This window comes from Panthera uncia, chromosome X, assembly GCF_023721935.1.
Source record: "Panthera uncia isolate 11264 chromosome X, Puncia_PCG_1.0, whole genome shotgun sequence".
NCBI classification, from domain to species: domain Eukaryota; kingdom Metazoa; phylum Chordata; class Mammalia; order Carnivora; family Felidae; genus Panthera; species Panthera uncia.
The window spans coordinates 11,285,785-11,307,025 of NC_064817.1; the positions used below are offsets into that span (position 1 = coordinate 11,285,785).

Sequence of the window (21,241 nt, forward strand, 5' to 3'; positions counted from 1 at the left end):
TTTAAATTTTTTTTGTGTTGAAAATTCAAACACATCCTTGATCTATATTCCAACCAGCTGTCTCCCTATCAGATGTACGTGTGGTGTGTTTTTTTGGATGGGTGGGTTATCTATTTCTGATATTCAGCCATTGTAAATATAAATATATGTTCATAGGGCAAAATATTTACCTTACACCCTTTTATTCCTCTTTCTGGCCTCAAGCTGAGGAGTCTCAATATCAATTTTAATAAATAAAAACTTCATTCACAGAGCACATTTTCTTTATTCGTTTTGCCGGGTTTTATTATTTATCTCATTCTGTTCTCCCAATAACCTTTTGGACAGATAGGGCAGGTATTAGTTCCTTTTTAAAACTAGTCTATTTACACTAAATGGAGACAACTTATTTCACTGGATTGCCTTCTCTCCACTCTTACGAGTCCCTGCACACCTAGGGCCACGCAGTTAGTTAATGGTGGTGTCAGGATTAGATCCCAGGCAGTACGGGTAATACTGTGCATACACCAATACTAAACTACTCTCATTGGGATCTGAGGCAGCATCTAATCGCCAAACACTTGAATATTTCCACATCCAACATTATTAAATACCATAAATAAAGGTCATAAAGAGCACTGTATCTGTTCAGGTCAGGTATTGCTGCCAAATGGTTTTTAGGGGGCTTGGGATTTGGGAGTTGCAGATAAGGGACTGTGGTTATGTATTCCTCTAGCCTTCGTGCTCTCCGCCACTATGTGAAGCAACTAATCATTAATATACAATGACTACTTGCACACCTTTCCCCCTTACTCCAAGGCTTTTCTAGATAGCAAACCAATCTATTGGTGGTCAGCAGAGAGAACCATTAAACCCAAGCATTTTCTCCATCAACTTCATTATGCACAAGATTGAATTCTCTTCTTTCTTTCACTACTAGGAGCTCAACTACACTATACAAAATCATTCCATTTTTTACCTGCTTATTTCCCTCTCTCAACTTCTCTGGCTACCTTCAGAACAGCCAGAGAGAGAGGAGGAGGAATAAAAGGATGAGACCATATCACAGGGAAGTCAAGAAGAAAGAGTGTGGCAGAGAGGGCAGGGTGCCCTACACTGTAAAATGCATCCAAGAGATTCAGGAGGGTGAGGACCAGGAAGCTGTGACCTTGATAACTGGAAATTCACCAGTGACCTTTGAGGGAACAGTTTCCTCCAGGTTATGGGAATGGATGCCAGAATGGAAAGAATTGGGAAACAAGTGGATGGTGGTAAAGCTAAGGCAGTGAATATAGACCTAATGTTTAGTGAGCCAGGATCAATGTCCTTTAAAGATCTTCAGAGTCTCTATGAATTGTCTGTACTAGTTCCATGTACTTTCTTATTCTTCCATTAAAACTTGCTTTTCCTCAGGCCCAGAACTATATGGTCAAAGCAGGGAAGAATATCCAATGGAAAAAAGACAGTCTCTTCAACAAATGGTGCTGGGAAAACTGGACAGTGACATTCAGAAGAATGAAACTGGACCACTTTCTTACACCGTATCCAAAAACACATTCAAAATGGATGAAAGACCTAAATGTGAGACAGGAAACCATCAAAATCCTAGAGAAGAACACAGGCAGCAACCTCTCTGATCTCAGCCAGAGCAACTTCTTACTAGACGTGTTGCCAAAGGCAAGGGAAACAAAAGCAAACATGAGAAACTATTGGGACTTTATCAAAATAAAAAGTTTCTGCATGGCAAAGGAAGTAATCAACAAAACTAAAAGTCAGCCTACACAATAGGAGAAGATATTTGCAAATGACATATCTGATAAAGGGTTAATATCCAAAATCTATAAAGAGCTTATCAAACTCAACACCCAAAAAACAAATAACCCAGTTAAGAAATGGGCAGAAGACATGAATAGACACTTTTCCGAAGAAGACATCCAGATGGGTAACAGACACATGAAAAGATGCTCAACATCACTCATCATCAGGGAAATACAAATCAAAACCATGATGAGACACCACCTCACACCTGTCAGAATGGCTAACATTAATAACACAAGAAATAACAGGTGTTGGTGAGGATGCAGAGAAATGGAACCTTCTTATGCTATTGGTGGAATGCAGACTGGTGCAACCACTCTGGAAAACAGTGTGGAGGTTCCTCAAAAAACTGAAATAGAACTACCCTATGATCTAGCAATTTCACTATTAGGTATTTACCCAATGTATATAAAAATACAGATTTGAAGGGTTACATGCACACCAATGTTTACAGCATTATCAACAATGGCCAAACTATGGAGAGAGCCCAAATGTCCATTGGCTGATGAATAAAGAAGATGTGGTGTGTGTGTGTGTGTGTGTGTGTGTGTGTGTATACATCAAAAAGAATGAAATCTTGCCATTTGCAACAACATGGATGGAGCTATTATGCTACGTTAAATAAGTCAAAGAAAGACAAATACCATATGATTTCACTCATATGTGGAATTTAAGAAACAAAACAGATGAACATATGGGAAGGGGGGGGAGGAAGAGAAGAGAGGGAAACATACCACAGGAGACTCTTAATGACAGAGAACAAACCGAGGGTTGATGGAGGGAGGTGGGTGGGGGATGGGCTAGATGGGTGATGGGTATTAAGGAAGGCACTTGTGATGAGCATTGGGTGATGTCTGTAAGTGATGAATCACTGAATTCTACTCTGGAAACCAATATTGCACCATATGTTAACTAACTAAAATTTAAATTAAAATCTAAAAACTGGGAGAAACACCCGCTTTTCCTCAAACACTGACAATACAATACAATCACAGCTAGTTCTTATTAAATCACCTGTTTTCATTACATTGCTAGCATTTATAACAGTTTGTCTTCTAATATTTTATATAATAAATGTACAATATTTAAGCTATGTCATGGGTTAATATGCTCCTGTGAGCTGCCCTGAAGGCTGTCCTACCATGTATGACATATTTATATGGGGAACATCTTTCCTAAATTCCAAGGAACTGACTAGAAAACTAATAGCTTGGGCCATAGGAAATTGCCATTTTTGTAGATCAAAAATGATTGCATAGGGGCGCCTGGGTGGCTCAGTTGGTTGAGCGTCCGACTTCTGCTCGGGTCATGATCTCACGGTTTGTGAGTTCGAGCCCCACGTCGGGCTCTGTGCTCACAGCTCAGAGCCTGGAGCCTGCTTCCAATTCTGTGTCTCCCTCTCTCTCTGCCCCATCCCCACTCATGCTCTGTCTCTCTCTGCCTTAAAAATAAATAAAATATTAAAAAAAAATGATTGCATAGCAGGAAGTTTATCCGATTCAACCTTATAAGTTTTCAAATGCAACCTTGATACAAACTAAATGCTGCCACAATACTTCATTGTTTACTAATTATGGTGGGCTATGAATTAATGGTTTAGGATGACAAATGGAGTCCAGGGAGTGACTAAGACATTAGTCTCAATTGGACTTCTGCTAAATTTTCCAAATAAGGGACACTTGTTCACTATACCAAGGCACCTGACAGTGGCACTTCTAGGCCTGCCTGCCCATGGTGGTTAGTGTTCACATTTGTTCTATGCCATGCCCAGGAGCTCATGTTCCACCCTTTCCAATGGTCTTGGATGTGATCTCGTCCTGTTTTTCTGGGAACCTACTTTAAGACTGGGTCAAAAGACATCAGACACTCGGAAAAAAACTAGGATCACTCTCTTTGGATCTGATTAAATATCTCCCTTCATCCAACACCCCACATCCATATTATTGTCATATAATAACTAATTTTCAAAAAATATAAATGACATCAAGGAGTAACTCTGGAAAAATTACATCTAGGGACACAGTTGTCATTTCACTATTGGCAAAGCTCTCCCCTACTGCCCAGTAGACTGGCACCAACAATTTGTACCCTGCTACTGCCACCACGGTGCTCTAAGAAAGAGATTAATGCTGTGCTTTATAAATTGGTTCTTAATCTGTACCCATAACTGATGTAAAATTCTTTTTCAAACAATGCTATAAAAATAAAAAGCAAAATAACCCAGTAAATAACAGCTAGAAATCATCTATTCATTCATTCACTCATTCATTCAACCCCACATTCCCTAAAATAGAATGGTATTCTTGGTAACAAACTTAATCTTGTCATAAATAATGAATGGGTCCCTTCTAAAATATTCTTCCTCTGTTTACATTTCCTGAACCTAGCATGATATCTTACATAGAGTGGACATTCAATAAACTCTTGAGGCAGAAAGGAAGGAAGGAGCAAAGGAAAGATAGTAGGAAAGAAGGGGGGAAATCGTCCGTGCATTTGTTTATGTAATCGAGTTAACTAGATATGCAGTATTTCTTTATGAAGGAAAACAGGATGTAAAATGGGAAATAAAATATTATATAAAGGGGCCCCATGAATTTGAAATAAGGACTGGGAATTTGGGCTCTGAAGCATTTTTTACTCTTTTTGGTTTTCAAGCTGGGTTCTCTCTCATTCTTTATTCCTTATTCAGGAATGATAAATGTGCATATTTCAATTGGTGACATTCACATCTCGAATCTGATCATGGATCGTTCGAAGCGCAAGAACTCGCTGCATTCTTTAATATAGTCATCTTTGTATTGGTTAGTCCTTGTGGAAAACATGGAAGGTGAAACCACACCAAAAAAAAAAAAAACCCACAAAAGTTACCTGCATTTACATTTCTTCTATGAAACAAATCCAGATATCACCACCCCACCTCATTTTTTCTTTAAGTGACCTGGATTTCAGACGCTTCTGTCTTTCCAGTTTCATCGCAGTTTTTGTTAAGGACTTGGAGAGTGGAATGACAGCTGTATTTCCACTTGCTTTACACCATTTTATTTCCAGTACATATCACCTCACAATGTGCTCCCTTGTGACACATTACAGGATCATTAAATTAAAAATGAAAGGTGTGGTTGATGACTGACTGCTCTCTAATTACCCAGAGTGTTTGTCAAAGGCAGTAGGCAGAAGACATAAACCCCATTTTGCTGTTATATTGACTGTCAAGTTTATAGCACATTTCTGCTAGCATAGAAAACTTCCCCAACAAGGATATTTAGTGGAGCAGACCTTTGCAAGTGGAATAAATCCCCTCAGCATCAGAATAAACCGACAGTGAAGAAAATGATCTAGTGATCAAACTGGTTCATCCCATGCCTTCAAAATAAGAAGCCTATCTGAGATCAGTGTTTCTCAATCTGTTTTTTCCCCATTACTGAGACTTTTTAGACATCTTTTCCTAATAGCTTATCCAGAAAATGTTAATACTATAGATATACTTTTTATCTGTTTATGTGCAGTGGTCCTTTGGAGGACTATAAACCATTGTAACATCTAAACTTTTTGTTCTTCCCACTAAGACCAATTTCCACCATCTTGAGAATACATGTCTTGGATTATGCTTGCTAGTGCACACTGAATTCTGATGACGTTTCACCAATTCTATGTGCAAAGCTACCCTATTCTGGAGAATGGAGCTCAAGAAAATGTAAGACAGAAAATGGTTCTTTAGTAAATCATATATTGTCAACTGAGAGAGCAAATCTTCCTCTACTAAAAATGAGGAAGCCCTAATAATATTAAAGAGCATATGGGTCCCAAGTCAAAATGGTGTCCAAATCAAAAATCTCACACCCACAAATTCAAACTCCTCCATGTCCAGGCAGAGGGGCAGCCTTTGTTCTCAGAAAGGAGATGATGAGCTTGCAAGAGCCACCATCTCGTTTACTTATTTAGCGCTTTTTTTTTGATGTTTTTATTTATTTTTGAGATAGGGAGACAGAGTGCGAGTGGAGGAGGGGCATAGAGAGGGAGACACAGAATATGAAGCAGGCTCCAGGCTCTGAGCTGTCAGCACAGAGTCCAATGCGGGGCTCGAGCTCACAAACCGTGAGATCACGTGAGCTCACACACTGTGAGCTCACAAACCTGAGCTGAAGTCGGACGCTTAACCAACTGAGCCACCCAGGCACCCCTCGGTTACTTATTTAGTAGCACATGTTGATTGAGCTCTGACTATGGAGACTTTCAGCTCCATGAGGACAGGGATTGTGTTCGATTTTGCTCACCACTGTAGAATAAAGGAAAGAGGAAGACAAGGAACTATGCTAGGTGATTTGAACACTGCCTCCAAGAACATTATATTTAGTGTGAAGATACAGGTATGTAAAAACAAATAAAGTAAAATATTATAACGATTTTAATTAAAAAGATACATAGCTATGGTAAGGTTACAGAGCAGTGGTTAATTCTATCTGGTTAGAAGTGGGAGGAAAGTGAAGAGGGTTATGAAAATGTTCATGGGGACAAGGCTATATTAGGACTTTTGTGGGCCCTAGGGTACTCTTGCCTTTATGGTCTCCTTTCTCCACAAAAACACATTTAAATATAACGTAACTGTAGAACAACAAGATAAGTATAATCATCTGGGCAATCTAGGAGCATATAGCTTGGGGGTCCAGCAAAGACCTCCAGGAGGAGTAAGATGTTTAAGTAACAGAAAGGCTAAGGACAAGCTAGAAGAGTGGCTGAGAGACAGGGAACAGTGTAGAGAGAACAGCTTGTTCAAAGGCCTGGAAGTGAGAGATTTGCTATGATTGGATGAGAGAGTTAGAGAGACAGAAAGAAGACCAGGGTAAGAGATGAGAGGAAGGTGGAGGTCAAACCACAGAAGGTCCTGTGTTTAAAGAATCTGGCTTTGGGGCGCCTGGGTGGCTCAGTCAAGTAAGCATATGACTTCGGCTCTGGTCATAGTCTCACATTTCATGGCTTTGAGTCCCTCATTGGGCTCTGTGCTGACAGGGTAAAGCCTCCTTAGGATTCTCTCCCTCTCTCTCTCTCTCTCTCAAAATAAATAAATACACTTAAAAATAAATAAAAATAAATAATAAAGAGTCTGGCTTTATCCTAAGGATAATAAAAAGCCATTTAAAAGCATCTATGTCAGGAACCAACAGAATCAGGTTTGCATTTTGGGTATTAATTCAAGCTACATTACAGCCAATGGACTGGAGAGGGTGTGGTGGATACTCTGGGGGTTCACCAGGCCCTTTCTTCAAGGCTCACCTTCCCATCCCCAGCTTCTGGAAACATTGGCTTTTGAAGGCTCATAGCTGATCCCTTCGATGGGAATTGCCCCCAGCCACAGGGAATTGCCTTTCCCAACAGCAGATCCTCTCCCAGAGAGCACCCATGGCCATGACTGGCTAATGTGGAGATACAAAGGCCCAGCCACCTTATCTGAATCAGGGACAACCTCAGCTCCTAAGCTCCTTGAAGGATTGGCTGAAGCCTCTATTGTAACCATGTTGCTCGTCACTTCTCCCTCTGCCTAATCCCACTCTATTAATTTCCTATTGCTGCATAACACATTACTGCAAACTTAGTGGCTTGAAAAAACACACATTTATCATCTCACAGTGTCATGGGTTGGGAGTCTGGGCACATCTTAACTGGGTCCTCTGCTCGGACTGCAATCCAAGTGTTGACCAGACTGCATTCTCATCTGGAGACTTGACTGGGGAAAAATCCACTTCCAAGCTCACTCCAGTTGTTGACAGAATTCACTTCCTTGAGGTTGAAGGACTGAGGACCTCAGCTTCTGGCTGGCTGTTGGTCAGAGGCCGTCTTCAGCGCTGAGAGGCCACCAACAATTCCTAGAGGCTGTTCACAGTTTCTTTCATGTAGGCTTTCCCAACATGGCCACTTAGTCAAGCCAACAAGGAGAGTCTCTAAACATGTCTGCTGGCAAGACAGACTCAGACATGATATAAAGTAATTGCAGGAGTAATGTCTCCTCATCTTTGCTGTGTTCCATACATTAGAAGCAACTCACCGGTCCCGTCCTCACTCAAGGAGAGAGATTACATGAAGGTGTGAACATTAGATGGCAGACATCTTTGAGTCTATTTGCCACACCTGCCTTCCTCACTTCTTACAGGTGTATCTCCTGAGAGCATTCCCCAGTAAGCCTTCTGCTTGCAACGACCCATCTTGGAGTTTGTATCCAGGAAACAACACTGGGTCAGGGGAGAGAGTTAGAAACTGTTGTGGTAACATCAACTATGGGTGACAGCAGTAGCAGACTGAGCAGCAAATTTTCATTCTATTCATAAATGTATAATAAATTATTATTAGAATTTAGAAGAATCATGGCCTATCTGGAAGTGTAATGAAGTGTACTAACTGTAAGTTGTCTTCAAAGTAAGGATACACACAACGAAAATAATTCATTTCTAGGGTTGTAGAATAGATTACGCATAACTAATAAAAAATAGGTTTCCTGACTTCCACAGCATGAAAATAACTCTCAGACCACAGTCAGTTGTGTAATTAAAAAGAGATGATTAGCACTTTATTAAATTCACATAGATTGTACTTTTACAAATTGCAGAAATAGTCAACAAATAGGGCTACCCTATCAGAGACTGATAGAGAATAAGCAAGTATTGGTATGATAACAGGATCAAATTTCACCTCATGTATTGATACTCCCATATTCATCCATCTCAGTTATAATCATTATTTTCTATTCTTGATTTCTTAGTCATGTGCAGAGTAACATAAACAATATTCAAAAAGGATCCATTTTCAAAGATTTCCATACCATATTATAGGTATTTTCCACTGGAAAAAAATATTTCTCTTTAGGTCTTCAAAGTGTGAAAAAAAATACATGTAGTGGCCTGACCTTATTTCTAGAAATGCTTAACACGAATGCATTTTTAAACCAATAACTAAAGACACCACATGACTACAATTACACATTGTGTTGTTGGAGAAATATTTTGGAATATTCTGAGTAGTCAACAGCTTATGATTCCAAAGGTCTTCATGGATATAACTGATTGCCTTTTACTTTCATGCACATTGAAAATTTCTTACAAAAGAAGAATGGTGAAACAAAATATACAATCTGCCTTTGATCATTTATAATGCTTAGCAGTTGCGCAGAAACACGTGTTGAGTTCCTTGGGGAAGCAAAACAGCAGCCCTTCAGAGAGGGGTGAGCCGCTCATCCTCTGTCATGAAGGCATCGTTAATGTGCCCTCCCTTGGTGTCCAAGGGATCACAGGGGATGCCATTCTCAATTGTGATCGTGTTTTCACACTTATCTTCAGGGTCATCCACTTCAGTTGGTCCTTTGCTCATCCTAAATGCACACAGAAAGAATGATTGGGATCTAGGAGGAGAAATCCTGGTCTTCTGTACAAACATGGAGAGTAGGAAAGGGAAGATGAACCTTAGAATGATGAAATAGTTGATGACATTCTGTATTTTCAAATAAATTTCAAAGATCGTAACGAGCTAATGAGCTGAAAAGTTGCTACTGAGATAAGAAGTCTGCATGGATGATATATACATACTGATCAGAATAAGCCGTCTTATTTAGAATACTAAAATAAATATGCATGAATATGTATATGAGTGAATATATATTTATATGAATGAATGTGTTTGTATACACACACAAATTGCATGAAGGAACGCGAATAAAATGTGTGGTAAAATAGCAAGTTAAAAAATTTAGCTCTAGGACAACAATTTAACAAAAATTGAATTTTAAAAAAGTAACAAATTCCTCGCACAGGATTTGACAAATAGTCTGTAAATAGTGGGTGGAAATCAAATTGAAATGAGGCATCAAGAACCAAACTCACATTCCTTTGTAGAAAAGAAGTAACCATTATAAATTGCAGATATCATTGCTTGGCTCTACTCATTACAAAATAGTTGCATTCGTTTGTAAATTGGGCTTTTGGAACTCAGAACACATTTTACTAATTACATTACAACTCGGAGCTAAAATTCCAGGTCATTCCCCGAAAAAACTCTGTATGACACTGTAGATCTTTGAGTTCCTCATTCTCAGACCCTTTGTAGACTCTGCTAGCCCTACCCTTAATATTTCCTTGGAGTGTGGAAAGCTGTAGTCTTGAATTCAAAGGGTTTTCCTGTCTTTTGTGAAAGACCAAGACACTGAGCCAACTATGCTTGTTATCGAGGAAGGTAAAAGAAAAAAAAAAAAAGAGGTGGGTACCTCTATGCAACCACAGAGAAGAGTAGTTTCCCTGAGGTTAATCACAAGTTAGATGTTGGGGCATCACAGAAGCATGATTTTGGGCATGATGCTCCCAGACTTGCCAGAGATGCTTTTGTTCCAGGAATCTGTGGAAACTTCAAAGAGGTAGACCCAAATGGATCACACTGCTGGAATGGTGGGCATTGCTGTGGTGACCAGGATGGACTCCCACCACTATGGAAGTCCCTTAGGACCTTGGTGAGTCTCTGGTGAATGAGGAAGTGGTGAAAATGCCCCAATGATGACTGAGGTAGAGCTTCCTATTTGTCCTGCATGAGAGTCCATTTTAATGTGTCTTAAAGAATATGGTGGAGGAAGGGAGAAAAAAGAAAGAGCTCTTATTTACAAAAGAATGACAACTAAGATAGAAAGAGTAACAGAAATAGAAAATCACCACTATAATAATAATTCATTCTGATGAGGCTCATCAATGGATATTCAACCATTGAGTAAGGGATGGTTGGGGAACAGGATATTCACATGGTCTCAGTGTATCACACTCACAAGCAGTGTACTAATTACAAAGAGATATTTGTATTTGGTCAAGGAAGAAATCTGGTGAACATCACCAACAATGAGACAAATTGACAGTGCCTCCAGATTTGACGCACTGAGATTTTATTTATTGTTTATTTATAAAATTCTGTGTTCTGTGTTCCTACCCCACCCCATCACCAAATTTTTTTTACCTGAATCTGCCAGGAGGAAGTAATCAGACAAATCCAAATTTTAAAATATTTTATAAAACAGCTGATCTGGACTCAGCACAGAGTAGGCACTTAAGTGATGTGCTTAGAGTTGGATGGACAGACACATGGATAGTTGGCTAGCTAGTTAGACAGATGGATCAATGACTGGCTGGCTGGATGATAAATTAACGGATGGGTGGATGGACTAATGCTGTAGGTCAAGTTAGACAGTAGGCAAAGGTAGATCTTGAATGGGATTCACCACAGAAAAAGAAAGAAAGAAGAAAAGAAGAAACAAGAAAGAAAAGAAGAGGGAAGGAAGGACACATACACACATAATATTTCTTGTATCTCTTGTATTGTTGCTTTTCCAAATGAATAGAGGAAAACATTTGTTTTCCTACCTTAGAAATTAGTAGTATAGATTTTTCAAGGGTTTGCTGATGGTTTATTAGATAATTCCAAATAGTTGAAGTTCATAAAGAAAGGTGAACTATCATTCCAATGCAGTAGATCCCATCGTCATCACTTGAAAATATTTCGCTATTGTATATGCCACTATCAAGTGTCACAATTTATCACTACAGGCCCAATGCTGGGTTAGAAGCTGGAGGTCACAGTTCCAGAGACCTAGGAAAGGATAAGCTCCCGTGTTTTTCCATCCTCAGGGTGAAGACACTGTACTGGCCATGCTAAGCTTCAGCCATCAGCTATCAGGGCAGGCTGGGATGAGCACAGAGTTTCATGTTTCAGCCAAGTGAAATCACCTAACAGAGGACTAGAATACTCTTGCCCCTCCTCCGGTGGACAGGAGTATTGTTACTTTCCATGTCCTCCAGAAAGCAAAAGCAATGGACATTCTATAACCATCAATCATATCACTTCCATTCACAGTATCCAGCATTCATTGAATAACTATGTTTTGAGTGACTACTGTGTGCTCAAAGAGACGCAGTCCTCATCCTAGAGTGAAAAGAAAAGAGTTAATAAAAGGGAAAAACTCCAAATTTCACTCATCTTCCTTCCCATTTTTTATGGATTATAAAAAAGAGGAGTGATATTTCAATAGGGATGAAGCTCCAGTAAGAAATGCATATTTATTAGGAATGCAAGCTGGTGCAGCCGCTCTGGAAAACAGTAGGGAGGTTCCTCAAAAAATTAAAAACAGAACTACCCTACGACCCAGCAATTGCACTACTATCCAAGGTGTTTATCCAAGGGATACAGGTGTGCTGTTTCGAAGGGACATATGCACTCCAATGTTTATAGCAGCACTATCAACAATAGCCAAAGTGTGGAAAGAGCCCAATGTCCATCGATGGATGAACGGATAAAGAAGATGTGGTATACATATATGCAATGGAGTATTACTCAGCAATCAAAAAGAATGAAATCTTGCCATTTGCAACTACATGGATGGAACTGGAGGGTATTATGCTAAGTGAAATTAGCCAGGGAAAGACAAATATCATATGACTTCACTCATATGAAGACTTTAAGTGACAAAACAGATGAACATAAGGGAGGGGAAACAAAAATAATATAAAAACAGGAAGGGGGACAAAGCATAAGAGACTCATAAATATGGAGAACAAACAGATGGTTACTGGAGGCGGTGTGGGCTAAATAGGTAAGGGGTATTAAGGAATCTACTCCTGAAATCATTGTTGCACTATATGCTAACTAATTTGGATGTAATTTTTTTTTAATTAAAAAAAGAAATGTATATTTATAAATTATCATTAAAATTGTCTAGTTCATGCAATTTCCCCAAAACTCATTCCTCATTGGGCTTGAAGTGAATAATAATTCTCCACAACAGTAAATAGATTTTCAACAGTCAAATCTTACTTTAAAATTTGCATATATAAGTATGAAATTCATCTTACCAAAACTTTTTAAAAATTTTTTTTCAATGTTTATTTATTTTTGAGAGAGAGAAACAGAGCTTGAGCGGAGGGAGGGACAGAGAGAGAGGGAGACACAGAATCCGAAGCAGGCTCCCGGCTCTGAGCTGTCAGCACAGAGCCCAATGCAGGGCTCGAACTCGTGACTATGAGATCATGACCTGAGCTGAAGTCAGACGCTGAACTGACTGAGCCACCCAGGTGCCCCTCATCTTGCCAAAATCTTAATGGATGCAGCACTCTGAAGTAGGTGGTAGTCTTAGAAATAATGGTTGCCAGCATCTGTCAGTTTCCTTAGTTAAGAAAGTGTTTTTATCGATGATAAAACATTAGATGAAAAACTGCAGAGAGCTAGACACATGTAGATGGCTGCAAGGAGTCTTGCCTCCCCCTCTGAACCATAAAACTAATCCATGAGGCATCACAGAGGATGGGGAGGAACTAAAAAGAAAGACGCAAATAGATGAGGACAAGTTTGTCTCCTTTAGAGGAAGGACTTCTCAACCAAAAAGATTGAGTGAAATGGCTATGGAAGTATATCTAATGAAGCTGTGTCAGTGGCAAATTAGGTACATGTTGTACTCTTGTGACCTTAGATCCAATTGTTCTGAGTCTTGGCATTGCTGGGCTTCACAAACTGCAATGTCAGTAACTTGCTGGCTGGACACGATAAGCGGCTCAAAGGTTATGTAACAGTAATATAGTACTTTGTCACATTTCATAGTAGGTCCTGTAATAAACTGACTCACTGCCTGTGCATTGCTCTTACTAACAATAAGAAAACTGAACCATGTTTCTGGATCATTCTGAATTGATGTTCTGCTAAAAACATGAATTCTTTTTCCTGAAAAATAAAATTGGGTGTTAATGACTTCTGCTGTTCCTGCAGTGTCAGGTGGTTCAGGAGGATTTTTTAGAAAGTAACTAAAATACCTGAAACTAGCTCCTAAGAGCCTTGAAAGTAGACATTTCTCATAAATCCAGACAGAAAAGGGGCAAAAGAGGAGACAAAAAAACCATCAGCTGACCCTCGGAGCTAGGGGGTGTTGAGAAGCAGGGTTTGTTCAAAATAAAGTAGTGGCGGCTAAAAGCACAGAGAATACTTCTGTCTCCTTTCAAACAAGATAGAGCTGAAGAGCCAAGGCCCAAGAATAGCCAGAAAACAACAAAGGACAGACAAATATGATTTTAAACAGAACAGAATTAATTATTGGAGAATTGGGAGTGTCCTCATGATCAATACCGGTGATTCCTGGGGAAAATATCGGAGTTACTGGAATGATTTCAGTGGGCACCACAGTTCAGTGAGATCGATGGGCTTTGGGATCCAGCCAACCTGGTTTTAAATACGGTGACTACTACTTTCTAACCATGCGACTCTAGTCAGGTTGCTTTATGTCTGCCATGCAGTAGGGATACTAATAATAGTATCTATTATGTGACAGAAACCAGACTAAGTGCTTTATATACATTACCTCATTTAGTTCCTGTTATTAATATTATAAGGATTATTATGTGCAATATTATAAGGATTTTATTATTATCCCTGTTTTTCAAATGAAGGAGCTAAGACTCAAATATGTAGAGCAGCTTGTCTTTGAGAATGGAACAAGATTGGTCTCACCAGTAAACTAGAACTCTAATTTAATCTCCCCAGGATTCACTCAAAACACGTATTTGATTCCTATTGAGTATGTACATTTAAGAACAGCAAAGGGAAACAATTATTAGCTATAACATTCCTGATTTTATGTACATATCTATTTTTAAGACTATTGACTTAATTAAGACTTTACATGAATGTGAAGTTTCATGTGAAGTTTCACTATAATGAAAGTGTGTAGGCTGAGCCCCATCCCCTTGTGTGAAAAGCAATTATCTGTAGAGACTGAAAAGTATTCCTGTTTACTATTGACCTTATAGGAATAGAAACAAAACCAGAAATAAACCAAGTGAATTTACTCATGACTATGCTCAACTGTGAGCATTAGTTAGGGTTTTATGTCCTGAGTCCTTAACGTGGCTTTGTTACCAAGTACAAGACTATAATCTCCTTGCAGGCAAGGCCCATCCATGTTATCTATGTATGTATCTTCTATGATACATACTAGAGCTCCTATGACAGAGTGGATGGTTGATAAAGGAATAAGACATTTTTTACTTCTTTGGGCCTTGGCTTCTGGAGAGATGAATTTAGATCATTGTTAAGATCCTTTCCTAAGACCCTAACGTTATTACAGTCTATTTATATACAGGATTCATAAACCAATCCTACTATGTACACGCAAGTCTGAAATCATGCTGCGTCTGTGACTCTCCTTTTATAGCACAGTCCCAGGTTATATAAAGTTAGGGCTTTTAACTGCTTTTTGATGGTGATGCTAGTAACTTGCATTACTATAGCACTTTCCAGGGTATAAAGCACTTGTGTGTATTCTCTGACTTTGTCTCCTTATAATCATAGCTATTTAAGAAAAATATTATTATCCTCGTTTTCCATATGTCACCTGCTCAAGACCACTCAGCTAGTAAACACCGGGGCCTGAGATCAGAACCCAAAACCAAGAGTACTGAGCCAGTGCTCTTTCTACTAAAGCACACATCACAACTTCATCACCATGATCATTATCACATCCCCATCACCATTACAACCATCACTGTCATCATCATTGCCATCATCATAAAGCTGGCCAGAGATCTAAAACATCTGCTTGTGGGCTGGGGCTAGACACAGATCTAGTACAGACGTCACCATGGAGTATGTGCAGTCCATCTTGGGCACCTGCCCACTTACCCAGCTGCCTAAGTATCTCCTGAAATAAAATTTAAAAAAAAATCTTTTTCCAACTTTTTTTCCTCCAACAAATCTCTCATTTCCACAAACTGCTATTCTCAACTAGACGGTAATGGAGAAAGGAGCATCTTCCTCAAATTATTTCCCAAGGAGGTGGCATTGGTGTGTGGAAGCTGGCTGGCATGGGCTTGCCAGAGGTGGTTGTTAAACATTCAGAAATTTCATACTTGATAGGAAATCAACAAATGCTACAAATCAGAGTATTTTTTAGAAAGCTAGTTAACCAGTTCACCACTATTCTAGTAAACAGTAACCCTAATAAGGTCATTTGCCTTTTTTTTTTGTCAGTACTTTAGCTTTATTAACTAGCTGTTAGCCCGTAACAATAACAATTGTTGTGGTGTCATTTGCCTTTTAAAATATGTGTTCACTACTAAAGTCCCAAGCAATGAGCCACTGAACTAGAAATTTTTTTTTTTTTTTTACAGTATCATGGCAATTTCTGGACAGAAAAGAGATCCTTTTTCAGCATCTCTTAGTCACAGAAATGGGGTAAGCTCTGCTTGGATAATAATAATTACTGTTTATTTAGTGCTTACTATATCCTAGGTACTTCACATACATTTATCTCACCCAATCCTCATGGAAGCCCTGTGAGATATTATCTTCCTACTACAGATGGCAAAACAGTCCCATGGAAATTAGATGACTTGACCGAGGCCTTTTGGCTAAAGGGTATAGCTGGTGTTTGAGTTCACTTAGTTTGGCTTCCAATGACTGTATATGAATAATGAATGTAATGCTGTTATTGACCCAGGCAGAAGAATTGCCAAAGCTTTACTTGAGAAATGTCCTCAACAGTAAGGTTAAGTATGCGTATGTCTTAGATGACAGTGGCACTCTTCTCCACAGAAGCAAAATGGTAACTTAGATGACTCTGCAGTCTGTCCTTCTAAGTTTAAGGTTTGTATCACGCAAACCATGTTCATTACTATCCAATGTATGGATTGGATTGTCAGACAAATCTTTGTGTTCCTCAGGACTAAAGGCATTGGGGGCAACTCCTGCTTCTTGCATGATTAGAAAGGGCTATCATGACAATCATCGGGGCTCTTCCCAGTTCAAACTGCACCCTCTCCACACCTTCAAAGCAATACTTTGCCCAAGAGAAGCCCACCACAGAGCATATCAGACTCAAAACACAACAAATCAATTTATCTTCAGAAGGCTGTCATAACTGTCCTGACTATATTTGCCAATTAGTGATGCTCTCCAGGTTTACGCAAGAGATTTGTCTATCTGTTTTCCTAGTCTGAACACGAAATGAATTTGCGAAGGCAGGGTTGTGACAACAGTCTCACTTCTCCCAGGCAACAGATTATGACGCTACACACCCAGTGATTATATTACTGCAGAATCCGCTCAGCAGGAAAGAGATAGCAAAGCTGGAAGACCAGCAAATGGCAGGATAATAAAATAATAGAACTAACACTTATTGAGCGCTCGCCGCGGGCCAGGCACCACTCTAAGCACACCACTGCATTAACTCTTTTGACCCCACCACGTTCATTATTTCCAGTACACTGCACTGTCACTCTAGAAGAGTTATCTATGCACAGGCAACAAAGATAGATTTAACCAATTCGACTCTAGCACCACAAACCATATTCCCCTGAGCCTGGTTTCCCTGACTCATTGCCTGTGCTCCCTGATACGCATAGAGTTAATGGATTACATACAAGAGCAGAATCTAGGAGATAAATACTTTGAATCTAAGCGGTCTCAGAGTCCATTCTTCTAACTCCTATACTATATTGTGCTAGTGAGAAAACTGGGAACCAAGGAGATGAAGCACATTCACAGAAGTTACGATCCTTAGAAACGACAGGATCACAGCATTCTAGGATTGGTACGAAACTTAAAAGTATTAAGCGTAAGTATTCAAACATTGCAAGGGAATATTTCTTAAAATTCGAAAAAAACTCAAAACAAATTAACAACTCGTTCCAAGGCTCTCTGCATTACATGCCATGCCAACATGAAGAAAGTTGAGCAAGTACAACTTGATATTAATCTCTGAGTTTAGTTTGGGCACTAGACATAAATCTCCTTTATTCTAGAGCACTTATCATTTGTGAAAAGAAATTTACAAAGGCCAACATTTAAAATGATTCCTTTCTGCTAGCAACTAGAGTGAGACATATGGAAAGGAGTAAACCCCCAGAGAAACATTTAGTTGAACACATACTTGGCCAAACTCATCCCACATGTCTGTGTGGGCATTGACCCTTTTGAAAACCAACGCATGTCCCCGTGATTCCCACTTACCTGAATTCCTCTTCCTTGGTATCAGAAGAGAAGGTTTTAGAAGAATCAAATGGCCTAATGAAGAGTAAGGACACTCTCTGGATCAGAGGTTCTTGTAAACAAATTTATTTTCTCCTTTCATCATGCTGAGAAATCCTATCTCCTCTCCTCCTGTCCCACTGCCTTAGTAACTCTCCCATTGGTCGGCAATTCCGACCAGATTGAAGTAATTGCAATCATTTAGACAGCAAAGTTTGCAGTGCCCCAGAATCCAGATAAATGAACTCAGGGAGTAGGAATCTCTATAAAGTAGTTAAATTGGAAGCCCTCAAACTAAGTGAATTAGAATAACCCGGATATTCATTAAAATACATCCCCTTCACTGATTATAATTTAGAAAGTCTGCAGTAGTGCAAAGGAACCTACATTTTAACAAATGTTTCAGGTGATTCTGATGCAAGGTGTTGACTCAAAGGTCACTTCTAGGGCCATGGTTCCATGTAATACCATAGGCACTAGAGGGACAAGCAACTATTGAAGGGAGGGAAGTATAAAAGCGCAAAAGTATCTGGGACAAGATGGCAGCTGCAGGCACGAGGCCAAGAAAAGGCAAGCCAAGCTGGGGATGCATGGAAAGAACTGTGGAACTGCTAGCATTTGGAGCTGGAGGACTATTAAAGATTAACCCTGTGTACCCAAGAAATCTGCTTAGCTTTGTATATCCACCTTACAAAATCTTAACACAGATATTAAAATCAATTCTTGATATGAAATATTCGTACGGTGTAGAACAAAGAAAAAGACAGTAATGGAAGGAGTCATAGTCAGTAAGGGACACTGGACTGTAAAAAGTCTCTAAACACAAGAGCATAAGTGACATTTTGCCAATCACCAATATTTTCAAAGTTTCAGATTTAAGGCATTACCTTCAGCTTGGGGAAAATGCTCTCCTTACTTTCCCAAGTCATGAGGAAATAGGAAAATGCTCTTTAAATCTCTCCCTTTTAGTATCTTACCTTCTACGTTGCCGGATTCCTGATAAAATCAATAGCATGACTGCAACTATGACAATGCAAAATATCACACCAAATATAATAATCCAGATGGGCACAGATGGGTCGGTGGGTGGTGCAAGAGTGGAAGGAATTTTTAAAAATTCAAGAGTCTGGTCATTCAAAAAGAAGGCACTGTTGATCCGGTTCCTATTCATTCTAGGATACAACAATGATCAAAAACAAACAAAACAAGAGAGGAAAACAATTAGAAACAGAAGGTCCAGACCCATCTCTCCATGATTATAATTATCTCTAGAAACAGAGCATCCCTGTAGCATGAAACTTGAGGTTGACTAGACAGCTTGATGAGAGGGCAATCGTGCTGTGGTACTTTTCAGAGCAGTGCTGGCTGCTACAGAAAGGCTTGTCTACTGTCCTCCACAGTTGTGAATGTCCTAGAAGTAACGGGAAGTCCCGAGCTTAAGTTCTCCCCACCATGTTTAATTTCCTGAAATGTGTGGTGAGTACAGGAATGGAGACATGGTATAGTAGATTTGTTCGGGAAATTCCAAGTTGTTCCATATGATTAAAGTAACTGGTGCTTGAGGAGTCCAAAAAGCTAGAAAATTAAATGAGTTACTCTTCCTGGGGAAAATCTGCATTTTTGGTGGTGGCAGCAGTTAGGGATGGGTTGGTAGCAAAGACTTATTTGAATGAAACCAAATAAGTGAATTTCTAACTGTAATTTGCAAACTAGCTGAGATTTCTTAGAGATAGTGTATGGCATCTACTGAATTCACACTAGACAAACTGACTTCATCTACTTCTAGAGCAGCAATGGAAAATACAAATATATCTAAGCCTCATGTGTGACTTCAAATTCTCTAGGAGGTGCAATTTAAGAAAAAGTAAAAAGAAAGCAGTGAAATTATTTTAATTTTTCTTTTTAATTTTAAGTAGGCTCCACAACCAACATGGGGCTTGAACTCATGACCCTGAGATCAAGAGTCACATGCTCAATCGACCAAGCCAGCCAGGCACCTGAAATTATTTTAATCATTTTTTTTGGCCAATATATCTAGAAAAATATAATTTCAACCTGTAATCAAAATTGAGTTGGTTCACGTTTTATTTTGTACTCAATACTTTACACTTAGGGAATATCTAATCTTGGACTAGCTACGTTTCAAGTGCTCAATAGCCACATTTGGCGGGTGACTACCATTCTGTACAGCTTAAGTCTTGAACCTGACAGTAATGGCTTGAGAATCTCTGCAGACTGGCACCAAGCTATCAGGAAAGACCTCCTTTAGCAAATAAAAATCTATGCTGAGGCATTATTATTCATGAATGTGAAAAAGAATCCCAGCCAGAAAATCTACAGCAGGCGATAATTCCAGTGTAATTTTCTTTTATCAAACTATGGAAAGTTCCCTTTTTCCATAACATATTATTGGTAATCTGGGAATACAAACCTCTCCACATAATAATGAATCCCACAACTAAGGTATAACTCAGAGTAAAATGAGAAGTTACTCTGTATTTCTCATTCTATCTACCTGGTTAGTGAACACTCTGTTGTTCTTTTGCCTCTCAGGCTGATTAGAAGTTCTAGATCAGGGGCACCTGGGTTGGCTGAGTCAGTTGAGCATCCGACTTCGGCTCAAGTCGTGATCTCACTGTTAGTGAGTTCGAGTCCTGCATCAGGCTCTGTGCTGACAGCTCAGAGCCTGGAGCCTGCTTTGGATTCTGTGTCTCCCTCTCTCTCTGCCCCTCCCTCTCCCCAACTTGTGCTCTGTCTCTCTCTCTCTTAAAAATAAACATTAAAAGTGCTTTTTAGGGGCGCCTGGGTGGCGCAGTCGGTTAAGTGTCCGACTTCAGCCAGGTCACGATCTCGCGGTCTGTGGGTTCGAGCCCCGCGTCAGGCTCTGGGCTGATGGCTCGGAGCCTGGAGCCTGCTTCGGTTTCTGTGTCTCCCTCTCTCTCTGCCCCTCCCCCGTTCATGCTCTATCTCTCTCTCTGTCCCAAAAATAAATAAAAAACGTTGAAAAAAAAAATTAAAAAAAAAAGTGCTTTTTAAAAAATTTTAAATAAATGAAGAAGTTCAATACAGACTAAAACTCCAACCACCACTGAAATCCCCAATAGGTGTCAGTCACCATGGACATCTTCCAGCCAAGATTGGCCTGATAAGGCCAGGCCCTCACGACAGAGCTAAAACAGACATCGTAGAACTGGTGGCTCATTCCCTCACATAATTCCGTAAGTGTGGACACTCTGGTGGAGAGAAAAAACATCACTGGGTGTGATGGCAGCGCACCTGGGTTCAAATCCTCACTTTTTATATTTCTAGTGTGGTGGCCTCAGCAAATCAATTAAAATTAATCTCCCTGGGCCTCAATTCCCTCATTTATAAACCGAGGATAATAATTACTCAAAAACAATTGGTGTTGATATTAAATGCC

General features: G+C 39.5%; 1 protein-coding gene across 1 annotated transcript in view; it reads right to left on the bottom strand.

Moving 5' to 3' along the window:
* Positions 1-8,340: 8,340 nt before the first annotated feature.
* The window catches only part of CLTRN (collectrin, amino acid transport regulator), a 29,426-nt gene continuing 16,525 nt past the window's right edge, over positions 8,341-21,241 (bottom strand). Inside the window, exons 4-5 of the mRNA XM_049644885.1 lie at positions 18,798-18,992; positions 8,341-9,154 (exon numbers count right to left, since the gene is read on the bottom strand). Of these exons, the coding sequence (XP_049500842.1) occupies positions 8,998-9,154; positions 18,798-18,992 (352 nt within the window). The 3' untranslated portion in view covers positions 8,341-8,997. The remainder of the gene's footprint in view (positions 9,155-18,797; positions 18,993-21,241) is intronic.